Source organism: Dryobates pubescens, chromosome 4 (genome assembly GCF_014839835.1).
Source record: "Dryobates pubescens isolate bDryPub1 chromosome 4, bDryPub1.pri, whole genome shotgun sequence".
NCBI lineage: Eukaryota > Metazoa > Chordata > Aves > Piciformes > Picidae > Dryobates > Dryobates pubescens.
The window spans coordinates 38,197,068-38,217,122 of NC_071615.1; the positions used below are offsets into that span (position 1 = coordinate 38,197,068).

The window sequence follows — 20,055 nt, forward strand, 5'->3', positions numbered from 1 at the left end:
CATTCTTAATGTTCTTTTTTGGCTTAAGCCATCTGTTTCAGAGACCATGACTTCAGTATGTTGTATCCTATCAGCTGAGATCAGCTACGATGCCTGAGCATTATTAACCTCTCATGATCAAGGGGATGGACTCCTATATGCATTTTTCTAAGCCATATTTTCAACTGTTATAAACTGGAATGACTCCAGTGATTTCAAATAAAGATTAAATTCAGAAAATAAAAATTAAGGGGAAACTTGAACAATATTTTCCCACTTATTCAAAGCAGTCTGTGTTAATACTGCACTGGTTAACAGTGATAACCATTGATTCCTTAATTTCTTATTGGGTGATGAAAAGCATGAGTTCATAAGTCACTCTGGCCTATTGCACTGCCTTGCCTGAAATACGACAGCTTTGTCTTCCTCAAGACTTTCAGTCACTGCATTTCTGCCCTGGACTCTCACTTTTGTGAGCACTGCTAATGTGAATTTAGCTGACAAATGACAGTACACACTTTGAGATGTGAACCAGCGCTAACAGTCTCAGAAAGAGAAAAACTGTTGTAAGTCAAAGTAGGACCGAACACTGAAAGTGCTGTACAGGAGATTGAAATGGTCAAAACAACAACTTAAAAAATAGAGAATAATCTTTAATTACAAGAAACCAAGATTTACTTTAGTTCAAAAGAATGGATAGATTCTGTGTGTGCGTGCACATGGAATGGCTGAAGACCAGCTTTTGCCATTTAATTTCTCTTTTACTCAGCAAGGAACCTCACAACTTTTTTAGTAGAAGCACAATTATATGAAATTTATGTAAGACCTTTTTTGTTTGTTTTTAATTTTTCTTAGGTGAAGCTATGATTTACACAAACACACATGATAAAAAGATAAAAATCCCAAACCCTTAAACGCTAACTTAACAAATATTTAAGAACTGATTGCACCCTGACAAACATACTAATGCACATTACTATGGAATGATGGAAAATAATTTTTGAGATCTCTTACTCAGTTTTATTGAAAACATGTAATAACTTACAGAAATTATGGAGGACATTTGAAACATAAATTAAGGGAGTGCTTGGAGTGCCTGAAGTGCTGCTCGAGGAAAACCCCCAACATTCTGTTTTGGTGTGTTTGACAGAGATTAGCATTTAAAAATAGGCAAAATGAGGAAATAACAAAATTCCATTTAAGGAGAAAGTAAATAGCCACAGGAATTGCTAAGGGAGTGTGGATTTTTGTTTTAAGGCTGATACACAACGTATCACGCTAAACTCAAACTGTTGAAGCCAACGGCAAAAATCTCATTCCCTAAGTGAAGTCAAGATTTTATCCTATGAGTTCATGATCACAGAGATTTAAAAAGCTGGTATTCGTGGTAAATAGCATTAGCAAAAAAATGTATTACAATTGCAATTTCAAACGTCACCTTTCTAGTATTAGAAAGTGTGCCCAACAACGTATTCGTGGGAAAGAACCAGATCTAATTAAAAAAGAGATGGTAATTGCTCCCTATTTGTTGACAGCAAATCTTCTGATGAAAGAGAAGCCTGAGTTTGTGATACTAAAGATATTTATAAATACATAACCCAGACATCTATTTCCTTCAGGAGCAGGTCAGAGTTTCAAATTATCCCTTGAAGCCACATTAATAACATGAAATCACTAAATGAAATGCAGCGAACATCAACACTTTTAGTGTGATAAGCATACTTTTTTTTAGGTCAGTGGGTCTGGCTTTTGTGTTCCTTTCCCACAATAGGTGCTGCTTACCTTCCTGATTTCACAGAATGCCTAAATATTTATTGTTAACACAGAACATGGTGCTATAAATACACGCAACAAATGCAATACTAAATGACAATAGAAAAATGGAAATGGCGATAAACAGGTTTGTTTATAAAATTTCAATTCATGTGAAAGAAGGAGCCCTTGTGTTTTAAACACAGAGGGGAAAAATTGACAGAAAAACAGTGTATCAAGTCAGATCCATCAGTTCACACATGTTTTTCATGCTATCAGCAGGGTTTGGATGGTGGTAGTTTTGAGGGTATGAGGGTTTTCCCCACAGTCTATATGCCCATATGCTGCTCCCCTTACAGGAAACAGAGGGACACGTTTCTGCATCACAAGAGTGCCAGATATTTTTATCTTCCTGCAAGTGATCCAGAGCTATACTGGTTGTCATGAGATGCATAAGACCTACAGAATGTAGGTAGTGCTAAACAAACCCTGTGACCTGAACTCTGTGGCATTTTGGGCAAAAATCTCTTCAGATCTAGACTAGTTGTTTTAAATATAGTGTTATGCAACCCATCTTTTAGATAAATTTCTTAACAATATTATTGTGCAAAGTGCAATCAAATCTAATCAGTTTGGCATTAATTAAACTCTAATAATATACTGTAGTTTCTCTCCTAAGTAGCGTGATCCGTTTCCCCTTCACACAGGTAGATTGGAAAACGTTATGGTGTCATCATAATTTTTAAACATACTGAGAAAATGACAGAGCTGCAAAATTAAAATAAATGATTAATGGCATTTTTTTCATGTTTTGTACTAATAGGTATCACTGAGGTTTTAAATTAATAGAGCTGTCAAGCTCAGGGTTGTTACAGATCCAGTGCAGAACTAAAATGGAAATTATGTATTCCAGAGACACCTAAAGATGACACTTTGGAATATTTTACATTTTAATTAGTAGGTGCAATTGTTTCCCCCCCAGCCCCCCTCACCAAACCACTGCAAATTAATTGGCAATTAGTCACAACTAATTCTTTTCTTAACAATCTGAACTGGAAAGAAAAGTGCATTACATGTATTTGTCTGGGGTGCAGAAAGCACACATGCAGTAAATTGCTTTGTCAATTACAAAAACTACTGTTGTGAAATTAAGAAAAAATATGCATAGGTCAACAAAACTAATTAACATGCAGTGTACCTGGGAGCACAAAAAATAATGCCCAGCTGTAAAATCAAGTGTTAGGAACTCTCTACATCATTCTGGCCTCGAAACAGAAATGTATGCACATTGTTGCTCAAATGGAAAAAAAAATTGCAGCATTTTCGGACAACAACAGAAACTATTTTTTGCCCCTCTAGCAACTGACTTCCATTTATGGTCTAGTGTGGGGTGTCCCTGCCCATGGCAGGGGGGTTGGAACTAGATGATCCTTGTGGTCCCTTCCAACCCTGACTGATACTATGACACTACTATGATACTAAATGTTCTACTAAAATCAGTCACCACATCTAGGACTCAATTCCTCTTTGCTCTAAAGAAGCACATACAAAAGTTTAAATTCTCCCATTATAAATACGAAAAATCACAGAATCACAGATTGTATTTGGTTGAAAGAGACCTTCAAGATCATCTAATCCAACCTAAATATTATTACATTCAGCGACAGGAAAGAAGATAATTTGTTGAAGAAGACAGCAGAATACAGCTGTGACCTGTGGGGTGTTGGAGCCAATGGATCCATGCAAAAGCAGATCTTGTGACTCTCTTAGCTTTCTCACCCAGCTCAGGCATAGTGTGATTGTTAATAAAAAGAGGGGGTTTGTGCGTGGTTTAGCTCTTTCTTTCTGGATCTAACTACAAAAGTAGGACTCCACTAGAACCTCTGTGCTCAGGCTCATCACATCTTTATTGAGTAAAAGAAAAGCTAGGGAAAAATTTTCATTGACTCAAAGCTTCTTTTTAAGGTGCATTCAAATACAATATTTTCAAATATTATTTCTGTGTTCAATTTTTTTTTTAAACAGCATACTATAAATTTTCCTATCAGTAATTAATTCTAAAAATGACTTCAAGATGCCTATGAATCTATATTTCTGGCCATCCATTAGGTGGGCTCTGACTATGGATTTTCATTCCCTGACTGAGGCAGTATTCTTGCATCTTCTATAGACATTTCTGTCTTCTGCTTTTAATCTAACATTGCTAGCAGCTTGACACTCTTTCAGATATGATGCCAAGCAAGTCAGGAATAGATGAAAGAACTGAAACTGCAGTTATTTCTAATTAAGATAGAATATTATTATGGATTTTTTCAAAACAATGCTAATAATTTATGTAGCTAAATTGAAAGATTACTTTTCTGTAAAAAAATCCTGATAGCTAAAGCTAGAAGTTTATTGAATTAACTTGAGAGTCTTTGAAGTTTCATTACTATTAATGACCTGTTTGGAGATCAGGTGAAACCATAGATATCTTTCATGTTGCTATATTTGTCTGGGAGAGCTCTGATAGAATTTCCTCTTCAGCTAATCAGACAAAATGTTTAACATAACATTAACATTATCATCTTTCCTTCTCCCAAAGACTTTTGTATAAAAAAAACAGTGGAAATAATATGATTTGATACCCAGATTCTGAATCTTACTGTACCAGAGCAGGATGCCTTCATCACACACCAGTCTGCATGTGTTCAACATACTGAATAATTCTGGATGACAGATTTTTAGATTAAGCCACTCACACTTTAAAATACACACAGAACCATACAGGAATGCATTCCTGGCTCTAGCAGTAGAAGATCATAAAAGGTGTTCAAAGAGAAACACTACAATTTCTTTAGAACTAAAACTGATCCCAGGGACGAAAACAACAGTTCACAGCTTCTAGGAAATCACTGCATTCTCTATAGCATGCTACAGCATTTTCTCAGAGCCCACACTGCCACAGTCTTGATATGAACACAGTCTTGATATGCCTAAGTGTCAGCAATCAGCAACTTGTGCTTTGTCACCAAAAAATTAGCAAAGATAAACTTGTTGATCCGTTCCATAGGAGGTAAATTTCTGAGCCTGCATGTGTAGCCTGCATCCCCTACTTAATATGGATTTGATGTAGAACTTGTTTTTTCCTTAGTATGCATAATGGAATAGTGGGAGAATTTTGACAGGTCCAACTTGATGTCTTGAAAAATCATGTGCAAATACTCTCATTTGTATTAAAATCTGAAATGGAAAAAAAATTGCTTCTGAGCTTAGCCACTGGCACCTTGGGCCAAGGTTGCTTCAGTATCTGCTGATCGCACAAATTTCTTTTTCACTTATCTCTAATTGATCAGTTCCTAAAACTAGTGAACTTAGATGACACTGAAGTTTCTGAGATGACCATATCCACATAAAAAGTGTTATTTCAGATTCGTGAAGGACAGTTGGAGGGAGAGACAGCAGCCCCCTTTTTTTTTTAAGACAGTAACTTTCTGGCTGGAACACTGAGGCACAGTTGCTGTGTCAAACCAATATACAGAATCTGTGCAATACAACAATGTGCAGTGATCTCTGTCCTGGAACTAGTAAGGGGGTACATCCAAGCATAACAGCAGCTCCTGTCCTTAAAACAATATAACTAGGAAACTAAGTACCTTCCCTCAGCATCCTGATGTGAAACAATAGCTAGCAAGGGAATGTCCCCCCATGCCTCAGTGCACAATGCAGCACTGCCAGCATCCTTGTAAAAGCTATGGAAAGAAATTTCCTAAGAGGGGAATAAAAAAAGAAAAAACAACCTCTAGTGTGTTTCCTAAGGAACTAAACTCACAGATTTCTTTCCCTGATCATCACACTTTTTTTTTTTTTCAGTTAAAAATTGCTCATTAATCATTTGCATTCAGGTAATTTTGGGAGAAAACTGCAATTCTGTCTCTAGAGAAGACAAAAGCTCATGATTCTTATATTGGCTTCCTCATGTATTCATCTGAGATTTGAGCTCTTGCAACTTCAAATAACTGTCTACATAGCTGGCTGCACATAAGTATTTTGATTTTATGGGTTGCTTTTTTTCAGACTCTAGTTTTGGATACACATCACTGAAATATGATCCTCGTATCCGTGTGATCAGATACTCCTTGACTTCCAATGATCCCTGTAAAGAACACATTTAGAAATAAAATCTTAATTTTCATTTGAGAGAAACCTAACATCCACCTTTGTTATTGTCTCAGGAGGAATTCCTAGTTACTTTGTAGAGAACTGCAGGAAAAGCTCTAGTGTACTTAGAATTAGTGGGGTGCATGTACAGCAACACGAGCAGCAATTGCAATAAATACATTGAGCTCCTCAGTGGAAAAAAAACCCCAACATTCCCTAAAAAATGAATAATATCACACAAAATAATACTTCCATATCGAAATTCACAGAACTGCAGTGGTATAGACAAACAGCTCATGTATTTTCTTCTCAGAAGAAACAAATATATTCAACAGAAGCGGTTTTTTTATGTGACACAATATATTCTTTTAACACTGGCAGAGCTAAAAAGATGGGTTCTACAGAAAAGTATATGTCATTTCTATCTCCTTTAAAATGGTAATTCAACTGGACAGCAGTAATTATCAGTAATAATTTAGTGTTTCCTCAAGGCAGTAATTGAAATGTAAGACTGTCTCTTTTTCTAGGTTTGTCCTCAATCGTGCAGGCAGCTCCTGCTAGCATTATCAATCAGATAGCAGGCTTTTGCACTGAGCAAGCAATCAAGACAAAAAAAGCATGTGTTATTGCCAGCATCATTCCATGAGTTCTCTTCTGTAAGCTGAAAAATTACATGTCTTTTTCTTGAACAAGTAACTGCTGGGTTCAGTACTGTTGCTCTGCACAGAGCCATTGCTGTACAAGAGGTAAAGATAATAACTCTTAATTCCAAAGGGTTTCCTTGGAACAAATATCATAGAATTCCCACTGTTCTGCCTTAACTCAGTGTGTGTACACATGGTTCTCCTGTCCTTGCAGCACCTGAACACTTACCATACAGAATTAGATTCACAGATTGCATTGGGTTGGAAGAGACCCTTAAAGGTCATCTTGTTCAACCCCCCTGTAAGAGGTGTCCCTGCCCACAACTAGATCAGCCTGCCCAGGGTCACCTCAGATCTCATACTGAATCTCTCCAGGGACAAGAGCTCAACCACATCCCTAGGCAGCCTGTTCCAGTATTTTACCACTCTCATTGTAAAGAACTTCCTTTTTTTGTGTAACCTAAATCTACCTTGCTCCACTTTAAAACCATTAGAGTCAGAGTTCAGGCACTCTCCCCACTCTTCAGCTGTACACTATGGTCCATCTGGCAAACATGAACTATCACGGTCCTCTCCTGTCATCCTAACCCACACAGTATCAGCTACCATGCTTGTCAGCAACTTACTGAAGGTGCCCATTTTCACTGTTTTTCATTAACTTTTAATTCCACTACAGACATTAAGCTCATGAAAGTGATCCACTAGCCTGTTTCAGAGCTACTTCCTTGTCACACTACTGTTCTGTCATACCTACAAGCTACAAGGCTATGACAATTCATCTACTTTAAAATACAGGGGAAAATCTAGAGAAACAAAATTAGTAGTATTTATATTAAAATGTGTTACTGACTATATCCAACAACAAAGGGCTTAAATCTTCTCCAAATACTTGGTTAGCCTTTTTAATTTATTGGAGAGAGATGAAAATGGAGAGTTCTTAGACACGTTTCTTGTGTTGACCGTAAAGAGTTATTCAAGGAATCTCCTCTGAGCAAGCTCCAATGCTATCCTGTGCTATCTGGATTTCTGTTTACCTGCCCTCCTCTCATATGTGTGGGCACTGAAAAAGAGACTATGTTCCTTCATTTCTTCTTTAAACTGTAAGGATTTAAAAAATGTTAGTTCTAATGTATAATTTGATCAGCACAGTCAAGGCTTCAGGTTTAAATACAACCTCCTTGATATGAACTCTCAAAAGCACAATGGAAAATCTTCCTAAAGTAAAGAAAAAATAAATTAGTTACTTTATAAATGTTAGCATTGGCTTTTCCTCAGCAATGGAGACTATAAATCTGATACATCATAAATAAATGATGACATCGTGTAAAGGGATGCTGGGATTTCACACTTTGAGTATTTTCCAAACTTCTGAAATAAATGCTTTATTATTCCATCCTAACCTGTGGGAAAACCCAGCATGATAAATTGAAAATGCAGTGGGTGTTGAACTATATAATAACAGAATCTGAAGATGTAACTAAAATAAATTGAGTAAGTGCTCATCACAGTTATCGTGTTTTAAACCAAAAGATTCTCTACCGCTGAAAAAATAGTATAAGTAAATATAAACCAATTAAGATTTTTGACCTTTCTGATTTTTGTTACTCATTCAAAAAGTTAATAGGTTTTATTGTAATTTCTTTTCCTAGGGATAACAGTATCCTTACCGTGCAAGGAGTTTGCATCCACGGTTCCCCATCTATCTGCATGGGCAGAGACTTGCTGGTCCTAAAGGGATATATTTCACAGTGTAAGAAAAGGTAGCTAGACAAAACTGAGAAATGGATTTATTAGAGAGGCATATATGTGATGGCACACACACGCAATCCTGATTTACTCCATAGCTTCTATGCAATCTCCAGTATGACCCAACATGCTTACAAAAAGTAACCTAGTCACTTAGGTGGTTTAGTTTGATTTTCAGCACACAAAGGAAAAAACACTGCAAACTTTCACCACAGCAGAATGCTCTGTAATTTGTGAAATAGAGTGAATTATTCAAGACCTTCAGGAATAAACCTTATTAACTGCAAAGACAAAGGAACCTCTGCTATTTTTGATAATTTAGGCTGACTGCTATAAAGGAAATAAGAAATAAATTTTAGCTCTATCATCACCATTTATTAGAACCATAAAAAAGTCTTTTTATGCTTGTGTTGAACTCTGGCTTAGAGCACTCACATAACATGACAACTGTAGTGTATTCAGAGGCTTTAACATTCCATGTTATTAATTTAAATTATTAGTTAAGAGGCATTAATTTTAATATAAAGTTACAGCCAGCATTCTCTCTCTTGTTTTGGACACCTCATTAAGAAAAAATATTCCAACCCTGTATTTCTGGCATTATAATAGATGGCATACAAGACTATGAGAAATAAGGGGAAGTAGATACATCTAATAACAGAAAAATGAATCAACTGAGCACCTATGTTGGTCAAATTCTGGCTTGGACACTATTGGAAAATGACTAACAGTTCATGGGATTATTCAATGTCATCTACAGCCGTAAGTGGAGAATGGGAAGAATGTTCAAGGAGCTCTTACTTCACAGATTTGGAGGGGTTCTAAGTCTTTAGCAACTGTGGTCCTGTTGGTGTGGAATTATAAAAATGATCTTTTGGTATCCAGAGAAGATTGGAATGCATCTGTATCACAGTATCACCAAGGTTGGAAGAGACCTCAAAGATCATCAAGTCCAACCTGTCACCACAGACCTCATGACTAGACCATGGCACCAAGTGCCACGTCCAATCCCCTCTTGAACACCTCCAGGGACGGTGACTCCTGTGACCTTATTTCTCTTAATTTTTGAAGTCAGCATTAGCCAGTCCTTGTGGTAACAGGCCAGGCACTTTGGCAAATTCTAATTATTTTCTTAAAGTTTCTATTGTTCTTCTTCTGTTTTATGTACATTTTGGGCTTATGGTTAGGCCTATGATTTTATCAAGATTTTGGAAAATTCTTCCTGTGAAATTCTTCACTAAGGAAGAGCTGACCATCTCTCTCTTTTCCAGTCCTAATCTCATCCAAAAGTTACAAGAATTATTCTCTTCTTGAGCCCTAATTCAAGTTTCCTCCATTGTGATTGTTCCGGTCACTTTGAGCATAGTCAACAATAAACCTCAGCTAGATTACTGTGCTCCACCTTTAGCAGCTTATACATACCCAAACATTTATTAATAGTGACTTGGTAGCATTAAGTAAGTAAAAAATAAATTAAAACCAGAACACTTTGACTTCTACAGATCAAACAAAGTGCTTTACAAATGCTAATTACATACTACTATTCCCTGGAGAAGTATGCATTTTAAATGGATTGAAATATGGCAAAGTGTGGTGGTTTTAGGCTATGCCTTTAAAATTTAGTTACAGCTTTTGAGCAGGAAATTAGGAAAATATAAATAAAACGCTATTGGGTGTAAAAAGGAAAAGAAAAGATTATTCCAAACAAATTCATTGGATAAATATCTAGAATAAGATGGGCTGTACCTAAACAATTCTTGCTGCTTCTTTCCTGATCTCTGCTGTTTTGCTTTGCTCAGGAGAGATTAACCTGCTTGTTGGCTGGCCTTGGATGAGCTGTTAAGTCTAACCCACTGCTTTCTCACCACTCCTTTTCTCTCTTGGGACATGGGGGCATGGGGGGAGGCAGTGGAATGGCTTCCCTGGTCCCTGACCAGGGGGGTTTTCGTGTTGTTTGCTAATTGTAAATATCTGTATAACATTGTAAATACTGTATATTTTGTACATATTCATTGAATTCCATTGTAGAATGTAGTTCTTGCTTGTAAATACAGCTTCATTTGCTTCTAACTGAGTTGGTCTGGCCAAGTTAATGCTGGGAGGAAACTTCAACCCACCACACAAAGTGATGTTAGATAGCTTTTTGCTCAAAACTGTGCAGAGCGTAGTAATAACCAAACCCAAGGTGTTCATGCCTTACTCCTTCTCCAACTGCTTGACATACTTATTCATAGGATGAAATGACAGTTGAATACAACATGTGAACTACCAAAGAAGGTGAACTGATAATATATAAAATACACTGTTTCACTACAGCAGCACAGTTCAAATTAAAGCTGCCAGTACCTGATGACAACAGATGAGCACTGGGCAAGCCGTCTTCCAGCACTTTTCAGACCTGTGTATATCTGTCCCATCTCCATGGCTCCCTCAAGACCAACCACTTCCATAAGCTGGTCACTTAGATCTGCAAATTTGAAGAAAACACATTTTGTCTGGACAGCATTTTGGTAGTGGGCATTCACAGAATGTTTTCGGAGAACCAGATGACAATAAAAGATGTGGCAGAAATGATGATTCCTAAGAAGCTGCAGATTTAAGATTGGACACATCTGGGCCTATTTTCACACCATTCTAAAATAGCCTGACCAAGCTCACTCTAAACTACAAGAACAACCTCCATGCTTTATCTTAATGCATTACTACAGCACAAATAATCTTATTTTATGAGAAAGTGGGAGGGGCTCCTTCATTTTGGTTACAGTCATATAATGAAATGTTTGCAGTTTAGACATTTTTGCTGACCACTGTTTCAACAGACAGGTAAAGTCTGGTGAAGGAAGTCAGTGCTCCAGACCCTGTTGGATCCTCTTCTACACAATCCGTTCCAGATGATGTGTACAACTGTGCAGCCTTTGCGCAGGTATTATTACAGTCTTTAATTATAAGGCCACATACTGGCTTTTGCATTGGATCTTTGCCTCAATTATCACAGTATCACAGTATCACCAAGGTTGGAAGAGACCTCGAGGATCATTGAGTCCAACCTGTCTCCACAGACCTCATGACTAGACCATGGCACCAAGTGCCATGTCCAATCTCCTCTTGAACACCTCCAGGGACGGTGACTCCACCACCTCCCTGGGCAGCCCATTCCCATGACAAATGACTCGCTCGGTGAAGATGGATTCAATACAAAAAGGGCACAAACCCCCTTAATATCAGTAACTACTCGTCCTGAACTTTGTGGTACTTGTTTGCATCCTGTTTTGTAGTTTTGTTTGACATTGCTTTTTGACCATGTAACATTTTGGCATTAAACTTCCAAAAGTATTTAAATGAATAATGTCTCTGGTAAAGTAAGTATTAGTTTGCTTGACTTCAATGAGCAAGAATTTCAAATACAAACAGAGATATAACCAGAAACCTAAACAGTCATATAGGTTGTTTGAGGACCAACCAAGTAAGGTAATGAAATATTATCCAGACTCAACTAGGGTGTTTTGTATGCAATGTTTGATGTGCTCCTGTTGAAATACATGTTGCCAAGACCAGATGGACAAGAAAAAAATTGTTTTTTTTCAAGCTGTATATTAGGTGTGTTTTATAGATTGGCTATTAACATCCATGTTTGCAAAAGGTACTTTATTTAGTGGAGCATATCAATGAGCTATAATGCCTATCATCACACTGAAAAAAAACAACAAGGAAAGGAGGGCACATTAGTTATATATTTTAAACCCTTCAACCTTTAACAAAGGAAGAATTTAATGCTAATTATCATATCTGTGAGACTACCCCAAAGTTTCAAAGGGAGATTTTTCAGTTCCACTTCTTTGGGCTTTGAATGAAGGTAATTAACTTAAAGAAGTACTATGATAGAGGTGAGGAAAAGTATTAAAAGCAAATAGGATTTATGGCCTGGATTATTCTGCTTCCAACTAGAAAATATGGTACTGTCCAAAGCCTTCATTTTAACTCTTACACTTTCTTAATATTATTTCCCAATATAATTTTCTCATCACAGTGAAATCAGTTCCATATGTTATCAATGAAGCAAAAATAAATTCTACTCTTTCCTATTAAGGAAAAAAATGATAAAATGGACAAAAGATTACAATATGATTCATTTTAACTACACAATTTTTGAATTTGAATTGCTGCAATACAGGCAAACCAAATTTTGGCTGTTTGACTTCCTGCCGAATTGTTTTTCTCTTGAAATATTTTCCCTTTAAGTTACTAACTTTAAAACTGAAGTCAGATTTAAAGACATTCTGCTTTTCTTGGTAGTCATAGGGATTTTAAATGGGAAAGTCCCACTCATGTGGAAAAGCTATTATATTCTAAAAGCATGCCGAACTTCATAGATGTTTCTGGCCAAAGAAAACATCCAATTCCTATTCACTTGGTTATTAGAAAACTATTATTTTTTAAACAGGAGAATAATTAAGAACAGATTTTTATTACTGACAGCTCACGCAACATATGCAGGATTCAGAATAGTGACATTTGCAGCGATATAAATTTGATGCATCATTTTTCAATAGCTGTGAGTTAGTGCCAGTGACAGCAGGTAACTAAAAGCCAAATCCTGCCCTTCAGTCTACACCACATATATCCAAAAAATGCGGTATATTAAACACTGGAAGATAAAATTGAACAATATTCTTGTCGACTGAAAAAGTGAAGCCTTTTCAAAAACTTCACATTTGCAGTGGCACATTCCCAAAGTGGGGTTATTTTAGGCCAAACATGAGTATTTTTAGAATCAAGCTTAAGTCAGACACAACCTTCCTTCAGAAGTAGTAAAAACTAAAGCAAATGTAACATGCAATTATCAACTTTGAGTTAGTGCATGCTCTTGCCTTGCTGATGACTATGCTTTTGCATAGTCATATCCATTTCAATAAATGCTTGAGCTATATTGACTTTGACAAGAACTAAGAGTGAGCAAAATGGTAAAAGGGAGTGTGTAGATTTTAGTCTGGTTCTTCAAAGATGTTACATTGCTGTAGGTGCACTAGTTGAATCCGAAGGGTCAAGACAGCAATGAATAGTTTACATTTGTTCTTAAAAGTCCCCACCAAAGACTCTGAAAGAGACTAAGCTCTATTAAAAAAAAAAAAAAATCAAGTCTTCTATTAAATGAAAAGATAAGAAAGGGGAAGTCATTCTTTGTTCTGGTGGAAGGTTATCACTGAGTTCTTACAACCAAAAAAAATTAGTATCTGTGCAGACCTCCGTATTGCTCAACACACGTCTTTAAATAACCTCAAAATGGAAGTAGATAGTAAGTTACTGAGAATTCAATAAAGACAAAAGACAATTATAAAAGTTTAAGAATTTTACATTACTGAATAATAGGGCCTATTATGAAGGTAGAAAATTCAATAGATGTAACTTAGCACCCATGAAGGAAAACAGAGCTAGCTACATATAGAAGAGCTGACTTACAGATATGTGCAATGTTATAGGCATATATATTTACGTAGGTTTGAGTTAGAACAGAGCTAATTCTGTTCAGTGATTTTACTTCTCAGCTCAGTCTTTCCTCAGTAACTACACTTTCTTAAGTTAATGGCATGGTTTTGCAGACAGTGTCTGCTTCTAGAGGTGATAACTCTTGGTGTTTATATTTCATAACAAGGACTGGTGTGCAGAAAGGCTCTTGCTTATACTTACTCCTATAAAAACAGAAGTCTGCCAAATTTTGTCTACTACACTGGGGTGCTGCAATGCAAGATGTTGCACCTTTGGGAGGAGCAGACAGCACAGATAAATCATAGAATGGTCCAGGTTGAAAGAGACTTCCAAAGGTCATCTAGTCCAACCCTCTCTGCAGCAAGCAGGTACATTCTCAACTAGATGAGGTTGCCCAGAGCCCTGCTGAGCCTCACCTTGAATATCTCCAGGGATGGGCCCCCAACCACCTCCCTGAGCAACCTGTTCCAGTGTTCCACTGCTCTCATGGTGAGGAACTTGTTCCTAACATCCAATCTAAATCCACTTTTCTCTAGTTTGAAGCCACTGGCCTTCGTCCTATCATTACAGGACTTTGTAAACAGTCTCTCTCCATCCTCCTTGTAGTCTCCCTTCAGATACTGGAAAGTTGTTATTAGGTCTCCCCAGAGCCTTCTCCGGGCTGAACAACCCCAAGTCCCTCAGTCTGTCTTCATAGCAGATATGTGCCAACCCCCTGATCCTCTTCGTGGCCCTCTTCTGGATTTGATCCATCGGGTCCATATGCTTCCTGTGTTGAGGGTTTCAGAGGTGGATGCAGTACTCCAGGTGAGGTTTCACTAGAGCAAAGTGGCAGAATCACTTCACTCGATGTGCTGTCTACGCTTCTTTTGATGCAGCCCAAGATGTCATTGGCCTTCTGATCTGCACTGTCTGCTCACATCCAGCTTCTCATCCATCAGCACACCCAAGTCCTTTTCCACAGAGCTGCTTTCTATCAGCTCATTCTTCAGCCTGTATTGATGAGGATTGTTCCAACCCAAATGACCCTAAACTGACCAGGGACGTAGTTCATTCCATATATGTCATATTCAGCAAAACGCTGAGAGGTCATGAGAATCAAGCTCTCTTCTTCTAAGGCTGGTGTCTGAGGCAGATTCTGACCATTCTGCTTTTGATCCCAATCAATCTGTATGTTCCTGAAACCAGTTCCAGAATCCAGTTCCCATCTGCTGAGTGCAGTCTGAGAATTCCTCAGTGCCTGCGCAGAGCATCAGCGGTGACAGTGACACAGCTGCCATGGAGGGGGGTCGTGTTTGACATTGGTTTGCTATATATTTACATACATTTCCTTTTTTTGTGATAGTTTTCATTATTGTTATCATTCCTTTTCACTTCCTCTTTGGAAGCATCTGTTATTTGTCTAGAGGGCTTGCCCAGCACTAATCCTTGACAATATTACATCTGAAAATAAAGATGAGGGTGTGTGTCTGCGTGTGTATGTCAATGTACATTCATTTTGATCACCTATAATTAATAGTCATTGTGGAATTTACACTATGGAGTTACTGAAATTATTTCTGTGAAAATATTACCTCAAGGTGGTCAAATATCATAAAATATGATAATTGGTGCATCCACACAGCATGGAGTTTTCAGTGCCAGTCCACTCAGCAGTACATAGGAAGACACAAAATAACTAGAAATGACTGAGCAACAAATGGAGCGGCTTCTGTATCAGAAAATTAGACTAAGACCCTTCAGGAAGTAAAGAGATGAGAAAAATAAAGAGTGTCACGAAGTAGGTGAAGACAGTACTGCAATTCAGTATTTCTCAAAATGCAGTATCTAAGGAGTTTCATAGCACTTCCAGAATATGCAGGAAAGCCTTTTTGCATATGATGCGTACTAGACTTTGGAATTCCCTAAAGCGGTAATTGATACATATTTGGTAGGGTATCTTAATGGACTAATCAGTGTAAGTCTGCTTACTTATGCTTTATTTCTTATCAGATACTGAGCTACACAAACTTGTAGGTTGAGTTAGTATCACTGTTCATGCTGTCATCTTACACAGATCATAAATTGTAGACCAGAATAAAGAATGCTGCTGTGCAATAAACATCATTTATCATTTCAAAAGCTCATAATGTGGACTTCTCCATGATACATATCCCAACTGTGTGACACCCAATTCAGAAAGTCACTCCTTTTCTATCCTCCAATTATATTCTAAACTTACACACTTGTGTCTGCAGCTTTGCATGTCTCCACAAACTATATAACCAAAGTATGTATCTCTTTCTAGGCATGTTGTATTTCTTCTAGGTTCTGATGAGCAGGAAAGACTATTCCAAAGAGAAAATAATCAATTGGTGACTGTACTGATAAAATTCTCCAATAAACACTTCACCAGTTCTAGAAGTTTTAGGAAATTAAAGGCTAGTTTTTCAAATGGAATTCAGCAGCTAACAGCGAACAACAACTACCAGATTCTGAGCAAGTTTTCAATCTAGGCAGGACATTCAACTGCCTAAATGGGTGCTGAAGTCTCATAGGTAAGCTATCATGGAAAGCATCTCGGTATTAGTGCATTAGGAAAGTGGTTTTTTGACTGGTGCCTTGGGGTTCTTGAGTCTGTTTGTTCTGCTTTGAGCTCTGTGAAAGAGCTGAAGGCTCTCGCTTGTTTTCTATGTGAATGAGCCATTAGAGTGTGTGGGAATGTTTTCACAGCACCATGCCTCTCCTGCCCTCTTCCACAAACCAAAGTACTTCACGTGTCTCCTCATATTAGCCCTGTCAGTAAACAAAGCCAACTCTCCCGGGAGAGCGCTGCTGTCAGCAGATGGTGACTAGCATGCAGAGGGGCATCTGACCCCTTGCACTCATTCCTGATGGGGAGATAAAGTCGCTAGGGAGATGACTGGCCATTTCTTCCCATCAGGCAGCAGAAGAAAGAGAAGTCCAAACAGAAACTTGCATAAGTGGCACACAAAACACTATGTGAATATAAGCCCTTTATCTCACCTCCCTAAGGCATGAAGAAACACACTTGGAGACTTTAAAGTTCCTTAGTGAGGAGTTTACATTATCCATTAGCTCAGCATTAGCTGAATGCTTCAATATTCAAAGTGAACACAAGAGAAAAACACATTTGGAATTCATCTATGACGATAAAGCAAGGAAAGTAAAATGGGATAGGGGGTGGGAAGAAGTGTGGTGTGATTAGAAATACTGATTTACATAGAGAACTTTCCCTCTGTAATGGAACTTGATTCTGATATCCAATTTATCCTCGCAATATATAAATATTACTGTCCTGGTGAGAGATTGAATGTCTGTATTATAACTTGGGGTTACTGCACTCACTCAGACACATTTGCATAAGAACACTGTTGGTCAGTGGTAAATCTGTCTCTGGCAGCAGTTTGTCTTTGAAGAGAAGGGGCTCCATGGCTTACTAAATGTAATCAAACCTTACTAATAATCACAGTGGAAATTTTTTGGTTCCAGTTAAGAAAGAATGGAGAAGAATTTGAAAACCGGTATGGTGCCAGAGTACCCTTGAAAAACTCCTGAACTCAATGCTCTGCACCACATGAATGCGTCAGTATCTTCTTAGAACATGGCATGCATTAAATCTATAGTTATCTATTATGCAGGAATGTGGGGTCCCTTCCATATGCAGGAATCGAGACTGCTGTTTTACAAAATGCTAAACAACTGTTTAATGTCACAGTATTCTCATTTTGAGTGAACAGGTTTTTCTAGATTCCTGGTGACAAGAAATCAGTAAATCAAGAGCAGTCTGTACAGCCTGCTTTTTGTTATGTTTTGCCCTAGAGAAGCTACCTGAACTAATGTATGGCTCAACATTTATCATTGCTTGTATCAGAGTTGTTTCTGGAGGCCCAGATGAGGACAAAGCTCTGTTTTGTTCCTGATTCACAGACATAAAATGAAAGACAGGTTTTGTCTACGGAATTTATAAAATAGTCAAATAAAACAGACAAAGCATTACGTAAAAATAGTATTATGTCCATTTTACAAAGTCAAAATTGTACACAGCCGAGCTTAACTCCTGCAAAAGGTTTGTTCTCACGTTCAGCTGGACATACTGTGTAAAGACCCAAAAGAGCCACAATGTTACTTCTACCACATAAGCACATGAGTTTGCAGAACTGACCCAGCCAAGATCACACATTTGTGGCAGAGACAGGAAATAAATCATCAAGTCCTGAATTTCAACCTTCTGCTTTTAAAAGCCTATTCTCTCTCTTAATATTGACTTCAAGGAGATATATCGAGTCCTGCATCTGAAGTATTTGACCCAGTTTTGAGTATTTTGCATTGCTGACTTTGCTTGTAAACATCACAAATCTCAGGTGGTTCCACACATCTATTTCATGCCAGTACTGATTCTCAACTCTTTCCTCTTGTCTTCATATTTTTTGCCTCTGGTTTTAAAACAAAACAAACTAGGCCTGCCTCTTAGAGTGAAGAAAGGAAGATGTATTACTGCTATAATTTTCACCCTGGTGAGATACTCAGATATGGTGATAATAAATTAGGCAGATATTTATATGTATATATATATAAACACACAAAAATACACACCCATTTTATACCTGCGTGGACACACACACATATGATATATGCCCATATTTATGCATATGTGAGAAATTCAACGTATTTTTACTCCACCATCTGAACTGATGATGCACTAAATAGCTTTAATGGGTTAAGGATGCATAGGTGCTATTTTTGACACTTAAAATGAATATAATCAATAAAATCCTGTCTCTCTGGAGCCCAGATTTCCCCTAGTATCTTGTGTCTTGCATCAGTCTAGCACAGAGATTCCATCCTTGGAATCTGTTAACAGATCCATTACACAGTGGTAGGCCGAGCTGTAATTTTTCTGTGTATATAATCATCTCCTGACTCTCATTAATCATTGAATGACAAGTGTCTCAAACAGAAAAAAAAAGGGGGTGGCGGTGGTGGGGCAAACAAGGAAGAATCAGTCCTTATAATTAAATATTTTATGGAACATCTAATGTGCACAGAAGGCCTTTGTACAACTTTTCCTTAAGTGAACTTTATGGGTTTTTTTCCAGCTTACCAGAGGGAAGGAGAGTTCTCCACACAAACTTTTTTGATTGATCATAAAAGAAGAGAAATCAAAAATTAAAAAAAACCCAACCCACAACAACAGACAACTCACCCCAGAGAATTCAAATCAAATGTTCTTCCACCCCCAAAACTACTCCCAAATACCCACGGTCAGATGTTCAACATCTGAAACGAGAGGTTTCATCTTCCAGTTTGGGAGATCATTATGGGCAAGGTCATTACAGCAAAGCTTGGCAGAAAAAAATAAAATAAATGTATTTTTTTTTTGAGATTTATTCCTTTAATGGTTCGAGGTACAACTGCATTGAACATGCTGCGGCACCAAAAAAGCCTCCTATTATTTTAATCGGTATTCTTTTAACAGTTATTTGTTGAAAAGGATTTCACTGTGTTACTCTTATACCCCCTTCATCTAACAGAACAAAAGCCGTTCTATGAAAGGAGTCTAAACTTGGACAAACTGTAAAAAAAAAAAAAAATAATGAAGAAGAAGAAGAAAAAAAAAAAAAGGCAAAGTTCCTCTCTGTTTTTATCAAATTTGATTGCTGCAGCTGTTCCCAGTTTCTCTATTTTAAAAATAGCCTTATTCAGTGCCTTGCTGGCTAAAGGCCAGAGTACCATTAGAACATGCTGTACGGAAAACCTCTATTCAGTTACAGATACAGAAATATATTTAAGATCAGTGGGGGTCATCTGCAGCAAACACTCGTATGGGGGAAAATGGAATTTTAATGTGCTTGGACTGCTCGCCACTTTTAACAGATATTTAAGAACTTCAAACCGGATATCTTTCTATTTGTATTGGTACTATCATATTACTGAACATCAGGTACAATACAATATGAGCAAGTCAAGATCATTTCAACTGACAAAAATAGACCTAATTCTCAAATTACTCCTTAGTAGTTCTGGCATTCCCTTTAAATGGCTCCTAGTGATATTGGATATTTGATTAGCGTATAAAAATGCCACAGCCTAGAAAAGAAAAATACTGTAATATTGATGGAAATGTAGAAATCTGATCAATGAAAACCAGCTTTGATTTGTACATTTCTAAGAGAGCTGGTACTAACAGGGGATAAACGTTCCCTTTCTGCAGGGCAGCAAACTAATAATGACATTATCCCTACACCTCTCCACTAAAGAGTTTTTAGTTATCCATTAGGAAACAAAACAATCTTCATTCCATTTACAG

At 37.4% G+C, this 20,055-nt stretch overlaps 1 protein-coding gene across 8 annotated transcripts in view; it reads right to left on the reverse strand.

The window, feature by feature from the left end:
- Nucleotides 1-20,055, reverse strand: part of DGKB (diacylglycerol kinase beta) — a 350,303-nt gene that overhangs the window by 4,771 nt on the left and 325,477 nt on the right. For all 8 annotated transcript variants that reach the window (XM_054161138.1, XM_054161140.1, XM_054161144.1 and 5 more), the window contains 2 exons: nt 10,608-10,728; nt 8,183-8,243 (listed from right to left, as the gene is read on the reverse strand). In XM_054161138.1, coding sequence (XP_054017113.1) covers nt 8,183-8,243; nt 10,608-10,728 — 182 coding nt within the window. The remainder of the gene's footprint in view (nt 1-8,182; nt 8,244-10,607; nt 10,729-20,055) is intronic.